The sequence below is a fragment of the Plectropomus leopardus genome, chromosome 17 (assembly GCF_026936395.1).
Source record: "Plectropomus leopardus strain MGB_pleo_1.0 chromosome 17, ASM2693639v1, whole genome shotgun sequence".
Lineage (NCBI taxonomy): Eukaryota > Metazoa > Chordata > Actinopteri > Perciformes > Serranidae > Plectropomus > Plectropomus leopardus.
Window position 1 is genome coordinate 14,199,263 of NC_142192.1, and position 18,710 is coordinate 14,217,972.

Here is an 18,710-nt window from a genome sequence, read left to right on the forward strand (position 1 = left end):
GATTTACTGCTTTTACAGCCTGAAATCTTCCTGGAGCGCCAGTGTTTGTTCCGTCCACACGGAGGCAGCAGAGTCACTCTGTTTTTAATCATGTAGCTTTGCAACACTTAAGGCAAATCCCCTGTATCTTCTTATGGCTTTTGCTGTCTGTTTAGTCTTTGTTTGCTTTTCCTCTCAGCTCTCTCCATCTTTCGAACACAGTACTGCACACTTTGTTGTATTATCTATTTATTGAGGATTAGAAACATGAAAAACATACAAAAAAGCCTGTGAAAACATGAAATAATCGTACACACCGAATACCAAAAGATTTATATAAACACTTGATAACACTAAGGCTAATGTAGTAAACCTCTATGAAACCTCAATGAACAATATCCTCAGCAGTTGCTGACGTTGGCACCGTGCTATAACAGCAAATTCACATGTAGCGGTTCACTTTGTGCTTTTGTGAGCAGTAACCTGAGCTTTGAGAGGTTATTATTTACACGGAAGTGTGAATGGCTGCAGCATAACTAAGCGGTGTTGAATGTGTGTTTTGGTGCATTCAGCTGTCCCAGTTCTAGTTTTCTGGCTCCATGGACCAAGACCAGGTGATGTGCACCTCCTCTGAGTATAAATGTGAGGAGGCAGGGTGCAAAGATGGATGATTGATAATCTATAAATCACTATGAAAAAAAGTTAGAGCCATGATGGACATATCGCTGGACAGATTAGATTATGACAGATGCTTGTGCGTATGGATGGCAGGCTGGGCGGAGGCCAGGTCAGGAGAGTGGCGGCAGGGATCGGGTGCTGGCAGGGCTGTACTTCGCCCTGGATGGTGATGGAGGAGGCTGGGTGAGGTGAGGGGAGGAGGGGGATGGACGCAGATGTCCGCTCTGGTACTCTCTCCCACTCCCTGAGCGCTCTGAGCTGGGAGCTTGCGACCGACCTCTGGGCCTGCGTAGCTGAGGCGGGGTGGTGGAGGAAGGCGGCATGTATTTGTACATGGAGGGAGAGTGATGGGATGATGGATGGCGAGTGGGGGAGGAATAGCAACCAGGTGCAGAGTGACGACTAGGTGATGGGTGGCGGCCAGGTGAGGGGTGGCAACCAGGTGTGGGGTGACGACCAGGTGAGGAGTGCCTCACAGACAATGGTTCACGGTTACCGGGTGGGTGGTCCCTGGTGTGTCTGGGTGATTTGGGTGACTTTGGCACCTTCGGTGACTTGGGTGACTTGGGCGTCTTGGGTGTCTTGGGCGATTTGGGCGATTTAGGCATGGGGTGAGAGGAGGAGTAAGAGTTGGCGCTGTGAGTGGGAGGGGCTTGGCTGGGAGAGGCGGAGTCTCCATTGTTGGCAACCTTGTAGAGGAAGACGTCATACTGAAGAGGCGAGCTGGTCTCTGGGTGGAGCTTAGCCTCTTTGGGGAGGAGCACTTCCAGGCCAATAGTGACCCCATCCTGATGTGGGAATATGTTAAGTAGAGAAGCATGCAACAATGTAGGAACATTCAGAGAGACAAAAATAATGACAGAAAAATAAACAAAGAAATACAGGCATGTTTGAATCATTAGACATGAAACCCATTGGTACAGACATGTTGTCATAAATCTGTAGATTTCTTAGCCACCCAGGGAGGGTGGAAACACGCTGTGAACAAAAAAAAGGGAGAGCGTTTACGTGGACATGAATAACCTGTTCACGATGAGGGTTTTGGACTATCCTGTTTATGTGTTTGAGCATGTAAACACCATATTCTGTTCATGAGAAGCCCAAATATGCTAGCTGGAGTACTCTGAAAGAAACTAGGATGTATACCAGGAATACACATGATGGGATTTTCCCTGTACTCATGTAAACGCCATATCCCAAATATAATTATATGGTATGATCATCCAGGATGAATGTCAGAAACAGGTTATTCATGTCCTGGGACATCTAGAGAAAATCTGGGTAAGTTGGTTGGTCATTTGAGTAATGAATTTGTATTTTTGACTGATATAAATATGCAAATAATGACTTTGTTTTTCTTTGATACGAATTTATATCAGTTATGACTTTATATTTTATGTATGACAAAGATAAAAGGTAATAAATATAATAGTTAGACAAGTTTAGGAAAATTAGCTAGAGTGTATTAGAGTATACGCTTAAATCAATAAGGATGCTGATAAATTATAAATCAATGACTTATGGAGAAGGAGTGGGGTTAAATAAGTTTGTACTTCTTCTCACTCCTTTTTGAATATGTGTACCAAGTATCAAGTGTTAAAAAAAAGATTAAGCTTTATTATTTTCATAGTTTGTAAATATTACTTTTCCCCTGTCTGCATGCTTGTTTGTTTGTACAATAATAATAATAAATAACTCTTTTCTTGTTTTTTACATGTTCAAAATAAATTTCCATATCAATATTTTAAGAAACAATTTATCCCAAAAAATAAGTATTTTATCTCTAACCTGTAGTACTTTTTTATCAGTTTTGGTTGTTTTGGTGCAAGTTGCGTTGGAGATATCTACGACCAATACCTCCAACACTAGGCAACTAACACCAGAACAATCTAGCCTGATAAATAGCACTACGGGTAAAAGGCCACTATTTATAGTTGATTTGGGGGTGAGCTGCCCCTTTAAGTAAAAAGCCAGCTTGTTTTTTTACTGTTCTGAGAGGGAGAATAAGAAAAGAAATTATATTTCAAGCCCTTGTGGTATCCTCCATTCATTTTGGAGAGCTGTCTGTGGTGCTGATCGGGCCCCGGGTAGCCATTGTTTGTCTGGTGTAATCTGTGAGCAGCCTACTGTAGCACAAAAGCAGGGTCAGCCGTGCATTCACTCATTAATAGCAGGGGAGCAGTTGGGCAGTAGTTAGCTTCATCATGAGCAGACATGCAGAGAAAGAGAGAGCGAGAAAAAGAGAGAGGGAAAGTAGAGCTAATAGCAACACTCAGGGACAAGCTGGATAAAATTAAAAAGATTTATTCCAACAACTGTGAACTATAATCCTCCATGTATACCCAAAAAAGTACAAAAGAACCTCAAGTACATTAAAGTATTATAAATCACATTGAAAACCAAGACACAGCGTGTTTAATATATGTATATAGATTCAAATATCAACTCCAAGCAATTACTTTGACCTCATGTAATCTAGACGTATCCACTTATTAGCAATGTCAAATATGAATATTTCGCAAATACAGATTCACTTGATTTCCACTTACTTCTTTTGCAAATATTACGTTTTCAGACACTTTTCTTCGATAACACCAATGCATGCGGGCAGAGAGAGACAGTAAGGCGGGGCAGGCAGAGGCGAAGGGAGGGTTTTGGGAAAAAGGAGAGGAGACAATGAAGGAGCGTTCATTGGCCAAAGACCAAGGCAGGGCATCAGTAGAGAGGAAAGTCAGTCATTAGATGGTCCAAGCCAGTGATTTTAGTCCAGCTTATTAAGAGGCGATAGAGGAAAGAAAGGAGGCGAGGCGCCACTATGTGATCAGCATTGGCATGGCCGCCTTGTAAACAGGACTATTGTGCTTCTCAAGTTGTGTCCTTAAATTCATGTTGTGCTTACTTTTGACATTATGCCTGATTGGACTGTTTAAAACACACAGTATGCACTTTGTAACAATAGATAACAATTTGTTGCAGTTTGTGTGCGTGTTAAAAAATTTTGGTCTGATTCTCAAGCAGCACACTTTGACAGAAGGTGACATTATACCAGGTTGTTCTGGAGCGTGTTTACCTCGGCGCCCTCCTCTGCATTGTTAGGGGTGTGGCCCTGGTCGTGGACGACAGAGGTTGGACGGTTGTTCTCGTGTTTGGGAGAGTGAGAGTTGAGGATGTTCATTGACCCCTCTTCCTTGGGTTGTGGGGACTTTGCTGGGTCCTCTTGCTTCTGAGGATCATCCTGTGGAGAGAGTTTATTACTGAATATAGACACACACAGAACACATGGGACACAGGTGAGTAGATGTTCTGCACCCTGAGACCCTGTCTATACACATACAGATATTTTAGTAAACAGGGCTGCCATTACAGAGTAGGTCTGTACTATTACATGCAGTAGGCACACAATCGGGACATACTAGATCTTCATAACACTGTGCCCTAATTTTTGACCCCCTTGTTCATATATCAAAGAAAACATCTGCAGAGCTTGTCGGATATCAACCTAAAGAGCTCTGCTGTTGATACTTCATAATGTTTAATTTTTAAGTTTTAACATTGTGGACTCAAACATTTTATGTCACTAAAATTAGCCTAGATATACATTTATCTATTGTTGTTCTGTTTTTTTTGCCCTTGTTGCTAATCTTTATGATTATTTCGTTCATTTAAACAATTAAAGCTTATATAATACAATTATATTACTATTTAAGTCCTCGATTCCAGTCACTGTAATGTCGTCAGTCACTGCGGCGTCTGTCAGCTGTCAATCAGCTGTTATCTGTTTGCGGCTCAGTCAGTGTGACATATTCTCTCACTGCACAGAGGATTGTGGGTAAGAGTAGCCAGATAATCATGCTGGCTTGCATATTGCAAAATCCGACCGGATGTAGTAGAGCATCCTGGTATTTTTGGCATGCTGCACCTGACTTACTATGTATTGGGGCATACTAAATCTTTGTCTGGCACACTATATAGTATGGTAGTATGAGTATTGGAACACACAGAGTTTGAGGTCACTAAAACAGATTTTTTTTTAAAACGCCATCTAAAGGACAGATTTTTCAAAGCTCAGTCATCGTGTGTCTGTGTGGACATGTAAAATAGTGTTTAAAAGAGTGTCTGGGAAATGATGACATCATCTACTTAATTCATGCATGTCAGTTGTCGTTTTGTTGAGTGCTTTGTTTTACTAGGTCAGATTATTATTGTGAATATCATGTTTTCTTGCGTTTTGGATTTCAGTTACAGTGTTTTCCCCTCCTGTGTTCCTGTGCTAACTTTCCTTTATTCACCCATCTACATACCTGTCCTGCATCGGCCTCGTTAGTCCCTCCCTGTTCCTGAGTTTCACCTAGCCAATCAGCTTCCTGCCTGTTCTCCACCTGCACTTCATCCCCTCATCAGTCTAATGAGTTGACAGTTCTTTCTGATTTCAGGCAGGTGGTGCATTACACTCTCACAGGTAAGCTCTGGGTCAAAACGTGGAAAGAAGAGGCTTCATGGCTACCTCACATGTACTGGAGGAGGCACATATCGGAATTTTGGACTAGCTTGGACTAAACAAACTGAAAATGTAAAATAAATCAGTAAATCAGTACCGTCTGAAGCAAAATATCTCACAGGGAGTTCTCCTGCATGTTAGAGATGATCACTCCTGAGCTCATATCGGGTCACTTTATAGACTAATACTGCACCTGCATACTCAGAGTTTTATCTAATCAGACAATTACGCCGCAGCATTTAAAAGAATGCCAGTCGGACCTCTGACATTTTAAAAACTGTATTGCAGGCCATGTGTCTGCAGGGGCTTTTTAGCCTCTAGACCTGACATTTAGAGCATCCGGAAGTCACAGACACTCATCTATAAGCACTACACTGAAATGCCAGCAGAGCTCTGAGAGCAGTGGCTTACATAAGAAAAGCACGTCACTATTTGTTCATTTCATTTAGCCCAGCCAGGTGTGGCTAATAAACTGAAAATTAATATATGATTTGGAAAATCCATTAGTGTGTGCTTGTAGTTGCCGGGTGTTAGATGCAGTAAATACATGCAATTATTTAAGTACGTGGGTTTTGTTTCAACATTTAGGGGAACAAATATGACATGGGGGGTCTGGGGATGCTCAACCAGAAAATTTTAAGCATCAAACACCTCATTTCCTGCATTCTGGTGGATTTTTTATGCACCAACTTGTGCTTTTTCGTAGTGTTAAAATAAAACTCCTCTGCTATTTTAATAGTTTTATTGGAGGAGGCAAATGCACAGGTTCTAAATAGTAAGAGGGGCGTGTCCCCTGCGTCCCGCCTGAAATCGACACCTATGCAATCATGAGTCAGAGATCTGTGTTTGTATGGCTATGAAACTACTATGTTCGTCTGCATGTGTCATTTAGCAAATGACCAAGCCATCGATCGATTGGCATGTCACAGACATCTGAAGGTCACACGCACAGCAGGCAATAAGTAGGGCACCATTGATCAGCCAGACTGGCTACCGCTGGACAAAACTCGCTAAACGCCCTTTCACACCAGAGACAACAAGCTCAACAAGCTTAAAGTCGTTGGGGGAAAATGTCTATGTTCTGTTAATCTCATAGACTTTATGTGCTGTTTATGGTTCATCCCTGCTTATATCTGCCTCTATCAACAAGATTCCTCATTGTTTATTTAGATTAAAATTTAACCATGCATTAGTAACCCTACAGTACACACTGTGTTGGCCTAGTAACCCAGTAGGCGAGCATCATTGATGAATACCAAACAGGGGCACACACAAATCTGCCTGCAAACACAAAACCCCACAAACACTCAGAAACACAGATAGAAATAACTGCATCAATGCATACAAGTATCATATGCATAGACACACATGCTGCTACAGCTCACGTCATAGCAGCACTACATGCATGACCTTTGCAAGAGATTTGGGTAAAAAGAGGGGAACCTGCTGCACAAGGACCCTAAAATGGCTGTCTGAGCTTTATGGGCACAAGAGTGAAGCCAGCAGTTAAAACAAAATGGAGGCTCAGCTTCCTCACAGATGGGCAAGAAAGGTAGCAAATAGGGGAACTTTCTATTTAATCACACAGCTGTCACCACGTAACACCTTTGAACAACTAGTTGCAGGATTCCTTGCGGGGAGGTGATTAATTATTTTAACCTACAGAGTACGTGGAATACAGCTGATAACAAGAGTTTGTGGAAGTGAGGTTTGAAGTAGATGAAGGGCCGAAATTTGGTGGCTAGCGCTTGCACAGTAGGGAAAGTTCAAAGCAAAGCCAGGGAGGGAAATTGCTGAGGGACAATGTGGACATTTCCGCTCTGCTTACCTGTAAGTGATTATAAGGGTTTCTGGGTTTATATTCCCAGGTATAGCTGGTTGTTGGTGGCCTCTGAGGGGATCAGTGAGTGTAAAAAGCATTAAACACACACATACTGTACATTTATAATTGTAAGTGGAAATCCAAATGACAAGTTCCTCATGTATCAGGGTACTAAGGTGAGTCAGATGTGTGCACAGCTTAAAGGGGACTTATTATGCTTTTCCTCGTTTCTGAATATAATATTACAGTGTTGGCTGATTATATTAGACATAGCCAAAGTTTCAAATGATGTGGTAAATGTTTGTAAAAGTAATCCCTGTGAGCAAAAACCTCAAGGTCTTGACAGTTCAGATTATTCTGTTTCCAACTGTTTTTTCCACTTTTGAGACAATGTGACATCAGCTTGTGATGGATTTCTATAAATGGTTGTCTGCTCCACGTGTGTTGCTACAAGTGCTTACCATAGACTGTATGAAATAATGGATGTAGATACAATGATGTCACAATGATGTTTTGTAGCCTTGAGTTTGGCATTTTGCATGTCACCTTCTTATTTTTTCAGAGCCAGACGTGACCACATTTGGATGAGGTTGTGGAGGAGCAATGGGTGGATCTGACCCAGATGTAGCGACGCCTCACAGATAGTCTGTCCTTAAAGTGGCCCCACCCTTAATTATGCATAACTCTAAGCCTTTAGGAAACTGAAACGGGTGAGTTATATCAAAACTGACCCCCGTTCAGTTGTCATAATTGTTGAAATTAGCTACAGAGACTAAAATCATTTTTGTACCAGGCTGTAAACATGTTTATTTTTGCTGCAAAGTTGAGCCTTTTAACATGGGGTTCTATGGAGATTAACTCGCTTCTGGAGCCAGCTTTAAGTGGCAATACAAGAAACTGTTATTTCTGGCACTTCTGCCTTGGCTTCATTTTTCTGCCCTGTAGGTTTTAGATTTTGTAGCTTTTACTGGTGATTTTTCATGCTATAAAGTGCTGCTGTTCTCCATTATAGTCATTCCCCCCCTGCTGCAATGATGGAGAAGAGACACTGAGACGGGAAGACCAGCAAAATGTTGACCAATCAGCAGATTGGGCTTTTTCTGGAGAGTGACTTCCAGAGACAGGCACTAACATGGACCGTCTCAGACGGAGGGCAAATATAGTTGTTCCAGCACTGACACTATGAGGAAAGTTAAGTGTGTTTGAAAATCAAGACATGTAAACATGTTCTAGTAGTAAACCAGGTACAGGTATGAACCTGAAAATGAGCATAATAGGTCCCCTTTAACTTAGTGGTTTGGAGCAGATAGATGGCCATGCGCGAAGACAGAAAGACAGGCAAACCCAGACAGATACAAAAATCAAATCTCTAAGCTGGCAGAGAGGGAAAAAAAGGAGAGGGCTTCATAAACAAAGTGGACAACAGATGGAGGTTACAACAGAAAACAAACAGAAAAGAAATCGAAGATGCGATGAAGGGGTGGAAAAGTTAGAAAATGATCAACAGAGGAGAAGATGAACAGAAGGAGATAAAAAGGAGAATAAACATGAGGAGAGTTTGGGGCGTACCTGACAGATAATGTTGTCATAGTATGCCAGGTTGTGAGTGTGAGCTTGGGGAGCGGGCGGAGGAGTGTCACACAGTTTCCTTACGTTTGGCTGCGAGCCGTCAGCTGTTGTGGAAACGGAGAGGCCGTCCGTCTGTGGTTCGCTGCTCTGTGGGCGGTACTTACTGCAGGAGGGCAAAGACAGACATTTGTGTCATAAATATTGCAGTTAATACGTGGAGGGTTTTTATTTTAGCTTCCTATGCATTTGTATCTCTTTCAGTCCATTTCCCTACACTGCTCTGCCACGTGTGAAACTGGGGTTAAAACCTCAAAAATGTCTCATCACAGTAACAGAAATAATTTAGTGGATATCAACAAGAAATTAGGTCCACTGTAAACACTATATTGCAGCTATAAAATCCTATGTGATCTGATGGATTTTTCTCACTGTTCACTGCTTGTCAACACTTGACTTCATCTCCATTTTACTCCGTTCTCACCTCTGTGCTGCTGCTGCTACGCTTCCTTTCTTGTTTGATTTCAACATCCTCTCTCAATCATTAGGTTGTAAAGTCTACCAGGAATTAGACTGACACATACACAGTCACAGCTGCCTCCCTCAGCACCCATTGCATAGTGCAACTCACAGCACACACTTTTTTACATTCACACCTCCAGGTCACATACACACACACACACACACACACACACACCTGCGTTTGCGAAGGCGCTTGTTCTCATTCTTGAGGCGGTGCAGCCTCTTGGCAAAGAATACGATGATCATAAAGAGGAGGATGAGCACCACGGAGGCCACGCCCACCACCGCACACATCACCTGGAATTCTGTGACGGCCCAATCACAGCGCGTGCCTTTGTTCCAGATGTAGTCCTGCACGTTGCACCTGGATGCACAAAAAGCAGCATTATTGGCCTTTTTGACAAGCACTTTGTAGGTCAGAAAAACAGCACAAAATAACCTCTCTCCTGACCTGCTGTATAAAAAAGCTGAGAGGTTTAATATGAGTGTGTGCCCACTGCTCTAGCATGTTTACAATATTTATAGCCACAGCATGTAAGCCTGAGTAAAGAGTGTAAAATGGTACTCAGAGCTGATGACATGGTGTCCCGAGGTCTGTCCTGCAAAGCAGGGATTCGGCCTGCATCCTAGCTCTTAATGAGATCAAAGGATCAGGATACGTGCGTGCATGTGTTTGTGTGTGTGCATCTTTGCGATAGTCCTGTCTTTCTCCGCGCACTTGCTTGTGTTCGAACGTGAGTTTAAAGTGTGTCTGCACGAGTGAGTGTGTGTATGCATGTGTGCACTGTTACTCAGCAGGTAAACGTGGTGAGCAACAGTTTACCTCTGAGCTTACACTGAGTCTGCTGGATAGGACAGATGGTGTTATCAAGGTGTGGTAGTGTATGTGCATGAGCGTGTGTGTCTGTGAAGGTGTGTGCACGAGAAGTGTATCCCTCCCTGACCTTACTGTACTGTCCTTATACTTTCTGTGCACATGCTGTGTGTGTCTGCATCAGCTGTCACAAGCCTAGGTTCTTAAAGTGTCTCTGACATGTTTGTGACATGTGAACCTTCTAGGACCCTTAGGACACCTGGGGCCAGCCTACTGACTGTACCAAGAGTTACCACATTTTGTTATCATGCCGCACAAACCTGCAGTTACTTTCTAGATGATGTTAGACAAACTCGACTCTAACTACTTTTAAGTCAAAGCTAAAAGCGTTCCATTTTTTTACACTGCTTACTCCACCCGGTAATGACTACAAAATTATTCTTAAACTTGATTTTTGATTATTTTAAATCATCTTTTTATTCTTGCACCTCTTTATTTTAATTTGTAAATCATTTTGTAATTTATTTTATCTTTTATATCTTATCTCTTTACTTTTTTTTATTGTAAATCTGTATCCTTTATTATGTTTCATATTTTATTGCTCCGCAATGCACTTTGAATTGCTCTGCTGTATGAAACGTGCTATACCAATACAGCTGCCTTGCCTATGTGCACACATTCTCTCCCCACCCCCCTGGCCCCAAAACTGAGCTAATCCTTTGGCGACCCTGCTGTGATCTTGACAAACCCCAATGACACATTAAGCCAACCTCCTATCTATGTGCGTGTCTGTGTTTTCAGTGTCTGTACGCTTGTCTGAAGTGTCCTAAATCTTTTCTTTTGTGTTGCAGAGGCAACATATTGGAAATCATACCAACAAGATAATTAAAAAGGGGAATGCTTTTTAAGCGCCTGACAAACCCCCAACCCCATATAGCCCTGCTGCCTTCACATACTGTGCAGTGTGTACCACTTTTCCTCTAAAAAGTCACTGCCTTCTTGCAAGTGCTATGAAAAAACATTTCTCCATTCAAGGACAACAAACCAGTTAGTGTAATTAACAAGTTTTTGTGTTTTTCTCACCTGCAAAAGGCTCCCATTCCTGCCACCACGGTGCACACCCCTCCGTTGAAGCAGAAATTGGGTTCAATATCACATTCAGACACACACACCCCAGGTCCAGAGCGCACAAAGCCCAGCCTGCAGCCGTCGGCCCCCATGGCCCCACCAAAGCCCAACCCTTTACCCTTATCCGGCCCTGGCATGGGAGGAGCTGGTAAGGAGGGTCCGCTATCCATCTTAGGCCTCACGTTGTCGGGAACAGCAGGAGAACCAGCCAGAAGCGGATTCTCGTCCTCCATGTCAGGCGGAGGTGAGGGGCTGGGCTCAGGTTCTGGGGTTGAATCTAGCGCAGAGAGGTCATCATCAGGGGATAGGTAGTCGTAAAAGTCAGAAAGCGTCCATGCAGTGGGGTCTCCTCCTTTTTGTTTCTGGGGTTGTGGTGCTTTGGCCCAAGCCAGAGCATCGTCAGAGGGTACAATATCCGGCGCAGGGCTATGGAACTCTACGGTAATAACATCATCGGACATGGGGTTTCCGGGCTGGTCTGGACCCGCCCCTCCAGCAGTGAGCTCTTCCCCAACAGGTGGATCCTCGTCTACTACATCTAAGCGGGCATGTTTATGCAAATGGTGACGCTTAGTGGAGCTAAGTGGGAGTTTAGCTCCGAGCCCAATCAGGTGGTCCCTCTCTGCTGAGTCGTCACTGAGCACCATCCTGGTGTTCAAGGCCTCCTTGTTGACAGATGATTGATTGTGGTGATGATGGTGCCTGGCCAGTGTATGCCTCCCTGTAAATCAGACACCAAAAAAAAAAAGTTTTAACAAAGCAATCCAGCAATTACGTATTGCACTTTGATAAAGTTGAGAGACTCGCAAGAGTCACGTTAAACAGAGACTTGTCAAAACCAGACCATTTAGTCCAAATTATGGGCCAACCTCCAAAAACTCTTGATTCTCTCGATACTCTGTAATTCCATTGTATCTTTTCATCAGACATGGTTAACACCTATGTCTTTGAAGAAATGGTTCAGCATTATGAGGAATATGAGTTAAGTTGCATTTTGTTGAAGCCTGCCCCACTCGAAGGGAACACTTTTTCCCTGAGTGCTGGGCATTTTTTTCCCAAGTTGTTTTTGAGACAACCACTGAAACATCGGTCTTTATCCTAACCACAATTTTGCTGTGAAGCAATCTCACAGATCTATACCTTGTGATCCGACACTGTACGTTGCTACTTGTTATCACTGCGACCACAGAGGGCCTACCTCCCAAATAATCTGACTGGACAATGAGAAAAAATGATAATAATGTCTGGCAATTTTTCCGCTCTAAGTTGTGATTGTTTTCTCAACTCGAGGGGTCTAGGGTGCTCCTGCAAAAACACTCACTCTTACTGACAACTTTTTTAAAAACCAACCTAGGGCTGCTTAAATGCACTCTGTGTCTGACTGGGGCCGAACACGCTTATATGTTAGTATGTCAGACTTATTTAATATGTGCGAAACATTAGTTTGAAACTGATAGAATATAAATTGCATACTATTTCTGGTAAAATATTACATTTTACGTATATGCACTTGACACTATGCCAGTATAAATATCCCACGATGCCATGTGTTAGTGACAACAAAATTTATAACAGACAATTGCAGACAGCAGCAAAGACAGCTCTGTAACGTCAATGACGCTTCAGTTTAATTTAAAGTGTAAGATTTAATTCAACTCAAGATGCTCATCATGCTTGCTGTCTCTGTATTGCAGATGCTGGCAAAGCTAAGTTTGGCACTGGTTGCCATGGTTACTACATGACAATTACAGCTCAGTAAAAAAATACATACTACCGTTTTTTCACACAAACATATGTTAAGCAGTACTACACATATTGTTTTTGTAGAGCATACTATGCGATTTGGAAGCAGAGCAAGAAATAGGCCCACATATAACTCACCATAACACCACAACTTGTCATTTTAACACTTTAGTTTATGTACGGATCAAACAAACAAAAATGTGTTAATAAATGATAGGTATGTAGATTTTGGTACCTTTTGACAGAGCCAGGCAAATTTTTTCCCCCCGTATCCAGTCGTTATGCTAAGCTAGGCTGACAGGCTGTAGCTATTTATTTAATGGATAGGTATAACAGGGGTAATAATACTATCGTCTATGGTGCTATTAGAAAGCTCATTTCCCAAATTGTGGAACCGGTATATTAAAATATAGCAATTGTAAGTAATCCGAGTCCAAGGTGAGAGATAACCATGATGACATCACCAGCGTTTGTAGCTCTTCCAGAGCTACTGATGACATACAGGCTGAGTGGCACTTCATGTGATGGGTAAAGTGACTGTAATGTGTAAAACTGATTGATTTAACATAATCTTATTGTCAACACTGCATTCGTGCCAGAGTTCGTCACTTATCTTTGTGATCTTATCTTAATGTAGACAATAAAATGAGAAAAAAAGACTTAGACACACACACACACACACACACACACACACACACACACACACACACAAATCCTTTTTTTTAACTAATCCCAAGGTACTGAGTGTGTTTTGTTTGATAAAGATTGTGGCCCAAGGATGAAGCATAAATAATTTAAATGGATCCCTACAGTATACATAGAGATGCCTTAAGGCTGTGCAGGCTAGTTCTCTAACAGGAAACTATTATGTCACAATATCCTTCCCCATATATTTGGCTGAATTTGATGAATACAATACAATAAAACATATGCAATATACAGGCAATGTGTTCTCATCAGAGAGCTGATTTGTGAAGAAGTGCAGCTCAGCAAAAAGCCTGTCGGGGTTCACGCTTGTGAGCTAAGTGATTAATTGTCAAAGAAATCAGAACAAGAGGTGAAGACTGCCGTGTAATCAGACTGTAATGATGTAGGATTAGGCACATCGAGTGACTGACTAATGTGCTCTGTTGACCGAGACTGGGTGAGGATTAGATTGGGATTTAGAGCAATAGGTTAGAGGCTGATTGGTCAGGCACTTCTCCTGAACTTGGCAATCTGCAAAAAAGGATGCACATAAATAGGCAGAGAGATGGACAGAGACAGAAAAACTCATGCTGTGCAGCCAGGCATTTCAAACCCACAGAACTCCTTTAAATTTAAGTAGAGATCCCAAAGTTTCCAAACATACAAAACCTTACAGGGTCAATTTTGGTTAAAGGTGTAAAAAATAATATTAAAAAGTACATGGCATCATGCTGATTTCCATTTCATAGAATGTTGCAGCAGTAAAAACATGAAATCTTGGGTTTGTACATTTAACTCAGCATAAACATCACATGGCTTAATTCAAGCGTGGGAAAGAGTTGGAGGCTGATAGAGATACTTCGAGGCTGTCCCAAAAGCTAGGTTTGCAGCATCGAAGCTTCACTGAGAAATATCTGCACTTAATCAGAGCTTTGTCGAGGGGAGATGGTATATGAATAGACCATAGACTGCATAAAAATACACAAACAGACGGGGCTCTGTGAGGATTTACTCTTTTTTGGAGCCGGCCTCAAGTGGCCACTTGATGATCTGCAGTTCTGGCACTTCAGCCTTGGCTTTAATTTTCAATCTCTGAGGTTGCCTCTTGGGCATTTTTTGAAACAGCAATTTTAACTGATGCAGCTAAAATAATGTGACACGTAGCCACTTTGTTCGCCTCCAGGTTGCAGTAACATTAGTCATAATAGCTGGAAAATACACTTATTTGAGTCAGATAAGGAGATCTTGTAATCTAACTCTTGGCAAGAAAACAAATATGCATATCCAAAAATGTTACCTTTAAGGGAAAAGAGACAGAAAAAAAGAAAGAAAGAAAGAAAAGAACAAAAGAAAGGAAAAGAAAGATGCACAGTATACAGTTTGGGAAATGTAACGTTCCCACAGTTGACTGAAATTCAAGAAGCCACCTCTTCACGCTTTTCCACTGGTCTGGTACAAACAGCCAAACTCAACCAAATTCTTGGCTGGACGGCTTCTCTCCCACTGCCACCCTGAAATCTCTGTGTCCAATGGGATCGCTGCTTTCAGTGTCTGGCACTTCATTCAGAGCTAATACTAAAACCATCTGAACGTGCCTCGAGTCACGAAGACTAGTGGTGGCTGAGGAACCATGAGATTCACCTCACACACACAGAGACACAAACACACACTGCAGTTGCCATGGTGAGATGTAAAGAGGTGCCATGTTGAAAGGAGAATTAGAGCGAGGGAGTTGCAATGGAAACAGAGAATCCAGTGTTCACGCTTTCTCTCTCTTGTTTTTCAATCAATCAGCCAGCCAGGCAGTAAGCGTTACATGCCAACTCCATCTCTGGGAAAACCGAGCCGGAGTGAGCTCGAATGCTTCACAGTTTGTCAAAGAGATAGACATGCTCCACCCGTTAAAAGTGATTACAGCTGATTCAAATTTCATTTAAAGGTTCAATCTGCCAATTTGTTCCCCGTTGAGCCGTAGATGCAGCATCCTGTTAGCAGCTGGCAGTCTTATAGTGATTACAAGAGCAAAAGGGAACATGAAGAGATTACGAGGGCAAGACCCGTAAATTGAATGTTAGAGCCTCCGCTTAGCAATTTCCGTCTTAGAAATAGTGTGATTTGCACCTTTAACTCGTGATCATCTCTTCACCTCTGGCATCATGCTGAGCATGTCACCATGGTAACAAGATTCACCTGAGGTCACTGTGATTGGCTAGAGTGCAGATTCTCAGCAGCTTTTTCATCTTACCAGCAGGACAGGACTCAGTGGGAATTATGGGTAGGTATCCTGCACGCTGTTCTGCTACAACCACCTAATTCACAGTCAGCACTCGGGATTAGGTCCCAGTTAATACACAGAGCCCAGTGACAATGTGTAATCTAAATAACAGCCAATTAATGATCAAATATATCCATGCATATAAAAAGTATTCTTCCTCTCCATCTTTGTGTGTGCGTGCGTGCGTGCGTGTGGATAAAAGGGAGTCGGGGAGATGCTGATGATCTGATCTATCGTGACATATCATGAGCTTTCTGGGGCTACAGGGCAGATGGACCTCACAGTATGCGCTCACTGAGAAACACACACAAACACACACTCACATAGCGGAGCACCCAAGAGTCTGGATTTGATCCATATTGCTTTACACGGCTATCAAGAGCAATCTGTGTTTCTGTATAATTGTGTGTATGGGTGGATTGATTTATCTGTTTTATGTGGTGGTGAAATGAAAAGTTGATTAGTCAATTAGTTAAGTTTAAGTTATTCTAAAGAAAAAATCCCAAATACCAACTGATTCCTACTTCTCAAAGGTGAAAATTATAAAATAAAAAAATGTTTCTTTTCTCTAGACTTTTTCATAATGTTGTCAGACACTTATAATAGCAGTTTGAGTCTGTCAGTGGCAAAAACAAGCACTGTCAGTGGATGTAAATTGATGCTGCACAATTACCACTGTAGGGGTTGCATTCAGTCTGGTTCACAACTACTGCAGCAGTGGCCTCCCTCAATACTCCTTGTCACTTAGACACAAAAACGTGGTAAATTATGGTCTAGGGTCCCCTTTAGGATTTTTTTCCATTGTCTGTTTTGTGTGTTTTTCTTTTTATTGCATGGTCTGCAGGCCTAATAGCTTGAATTTTTATAGCTCCTTTCAAGGGACCCAAGGACGCTATATGAAGGCCATACATTATGGGTCATGGAGAAAAAAAAAATCTACTTCTCACTCTCCCCATACTCTCCCCAGATACCCAAAGAAATTAATGAAGATCCACCTACACAGCACTCCTAATGAATCACATATGTCCACAGCCACGTGGTCTCTGGGGCTTTAAGCATGACAGACAGGACGCCTGGCGTTTATTTACCGGTCAATATGTCACTGTGTTAACGCCTGGTTACACATTGAGGGCGCGAGATGCGGCGAGAAGGGGAGGGGGTGCAGTGGCAGCTCGTGTCCACGTGAACCCCGGCGACCCTCGGTGTGCACGCGCCACCCTGTTGCTGGGCAGCGTCAGCAGCGCCCATTTCTATATTTCTAGATTTGCCACATTTTCACTACTCTCAGCGCACGCGCGCGTATGTGTACGCCAGACAGACATCGCAGAGACTGTCAGATTTTCGTTCCCACACTGACTTCATCCGTGTCTCCAGGGATGGACTGGCAGTAAATGAGAAGACGAAGAGGGGGAGAGGTGGTTGTCTCGGGCTTCCTCGGAATGTCTGAAGGAATTCAATCCTTTCAGCACGGTGAATGGGCCTCCTGTAGCCTGACCACGGTGCACCTAATCCCGCCTTTGTCTGGGCCACGCACCGCGGCGGCGAGTCCCAGCTGCAGCACTGAGCTGTCAAATGTCTCTGATCAGGCCCGTCTTTTTTTCTTTATACAGATGTTCCTTACTGGAGCTTGTAAAATTGAGAACAAGTCATTTACCTTTAAAAAGGCCATAGTTACAGGAGGGAGATTTTTTCCGCCACACTGATTTGACGTGAGAATGGCTTGACACAGCAAGGGGTTCAAATGTCATTAATAAAGCAGTGACAAAACATATGCAACATACAACAGGCGTGATTTACAACATTTGAGTGCAATTTTAAAGCAAACAAATAAGATATTAACTATTAACGCCAAAATACTATGAATTAACAGCATATTTAAAATATCAGTGTCCACATAAAGCAGAATTCAAAACGTCAACGTCTCGTGCCACTATCAAAAGGCTCAAAGACAGTTGATGCAGACTATAAAGATGTGATTAATAAATCCCCAGACATTAAATGGCAATTGTATTCCCATGTCACATACGTGGACAATTGTCATTTTCCATATTGTATGCCAATGCAGGTGTGATTCGATCCACGCACGTGCGCGCTTGCTTGCACAAACACATGCACATACACACGCACAGGGTGGGACTCCGGTAGTGCGGTGGACTTACCGTGAGCAGACAGCGGGATGATGACCATTGAGATGGTCAGCAACACCTGCCAGGTGCCCAAACGACGGTCATCACGCGCCATACCGTTGGCTATCTTTTAGACACACTGATGCAAACTGTGATACCGTTCCTCGTTTCGCCGGTCAGATTTTGGGGCTGTACGATAATCCTCACGGCGGATCCTTCAAAGTTCAGATCTTGCCGGTTTTCGCCATGTCGCCGTTAACCTCCCCAACGTTTGGCCTCCCTCGCAGATGCTGTGATATCTCTGGACCGTTTAACGGCTCTGGCTGGGGTCCATTGTACCGAGCGGCTGCCCTCTCATCCACACCTTCAGCGCGCGCGTATGCGCTTCAGAGTCCGTCGGCAGCACCGCGAGGAGCTGTAGTAGTGGCTGCGCGCGACCTGCGGAGGGTCTGCAGACGAGATTTTAATGAGCCAGGTTTGTCGCTGCCTGCCTGTCTGTGTGCGATCCGTTAAGCCTTTGGCTGCATAGAAGATGAGCGGTAAAGCACTGCACGGCACAGCACGGCGCGGCGCAGAACGGCACGGCACGTCGTGCGCGCACAGTGCGTTTGGGTGTCAAAGTGCGCGCGCAAACACACACACACACACACACACACACACACACACACACACACACACACGAGTAGGTGCTCGACAGTGTCCAGTCTGCTGTAGCTGATGAAGAATGGGGCTGAGTGGGGGATTTAAACAGCGTCTGTTGTCACTGGGAGTCAGTATGCTCCATTTTACACGACAGTTAATGTGTGTGAACATCATGTCCAAGAGTCTCAAATTCAAATTCAACTGGCATTATGAGCATGAACAAAAATATG

The 18,710-nt window shown here is 43.1% G+C and overlaps 1 protein-coding gene across 4 annotated transcripts; it reads right to left on the reverse strand.

The window, feature by feature from the left end:
* Positions 1-197: 197 nt before the first annotated feature.
* Positions 198-18,503, reverse strand: cspg5b (chondroitin sulfate proteoglycan 5b). 4 transcript variants are annotated; one of them, XM_088090367.1, is made up of 7 exons: positions 17,872-18,503; positions 10,963-11,728; positions 9,241-9,429; positions 8,631-8,709; positions 6,984-7,046; positions 3,728-3,892; positions 198-1,445 (listed from the first exon to the last, which is right to left on the reverse strand). In XM_088090367.1, the coding sequence occupies exons 1-7, from the start codon at positions 17,951-17,953 to the stop codon at positions 768-770; spliced, it is 2,022 nt and encodes a 673-aa protein (XP_087946493.1). In that variant the 5' UTR covers positions 17,954-18,503; the 3' UTR covers positions 198-767. The 4 variants fall into 4 exon arrangements, with proteins under 4 accessions (XP_087946493.1, XP_087946492.1, XP_042362591.1 ...); XM_088090366.1 differs by having other exon boundaries at positions 199-1,445; positions 8,547-8,709; XM_042506657.2 differs by lacking the exon at positions 6,984-7,046 and having other exon boundaries at positions 200-1,445; positions 17,872-18,500.
* Positions 18,504-18,710: the final 207 nt, after the last annotated feature.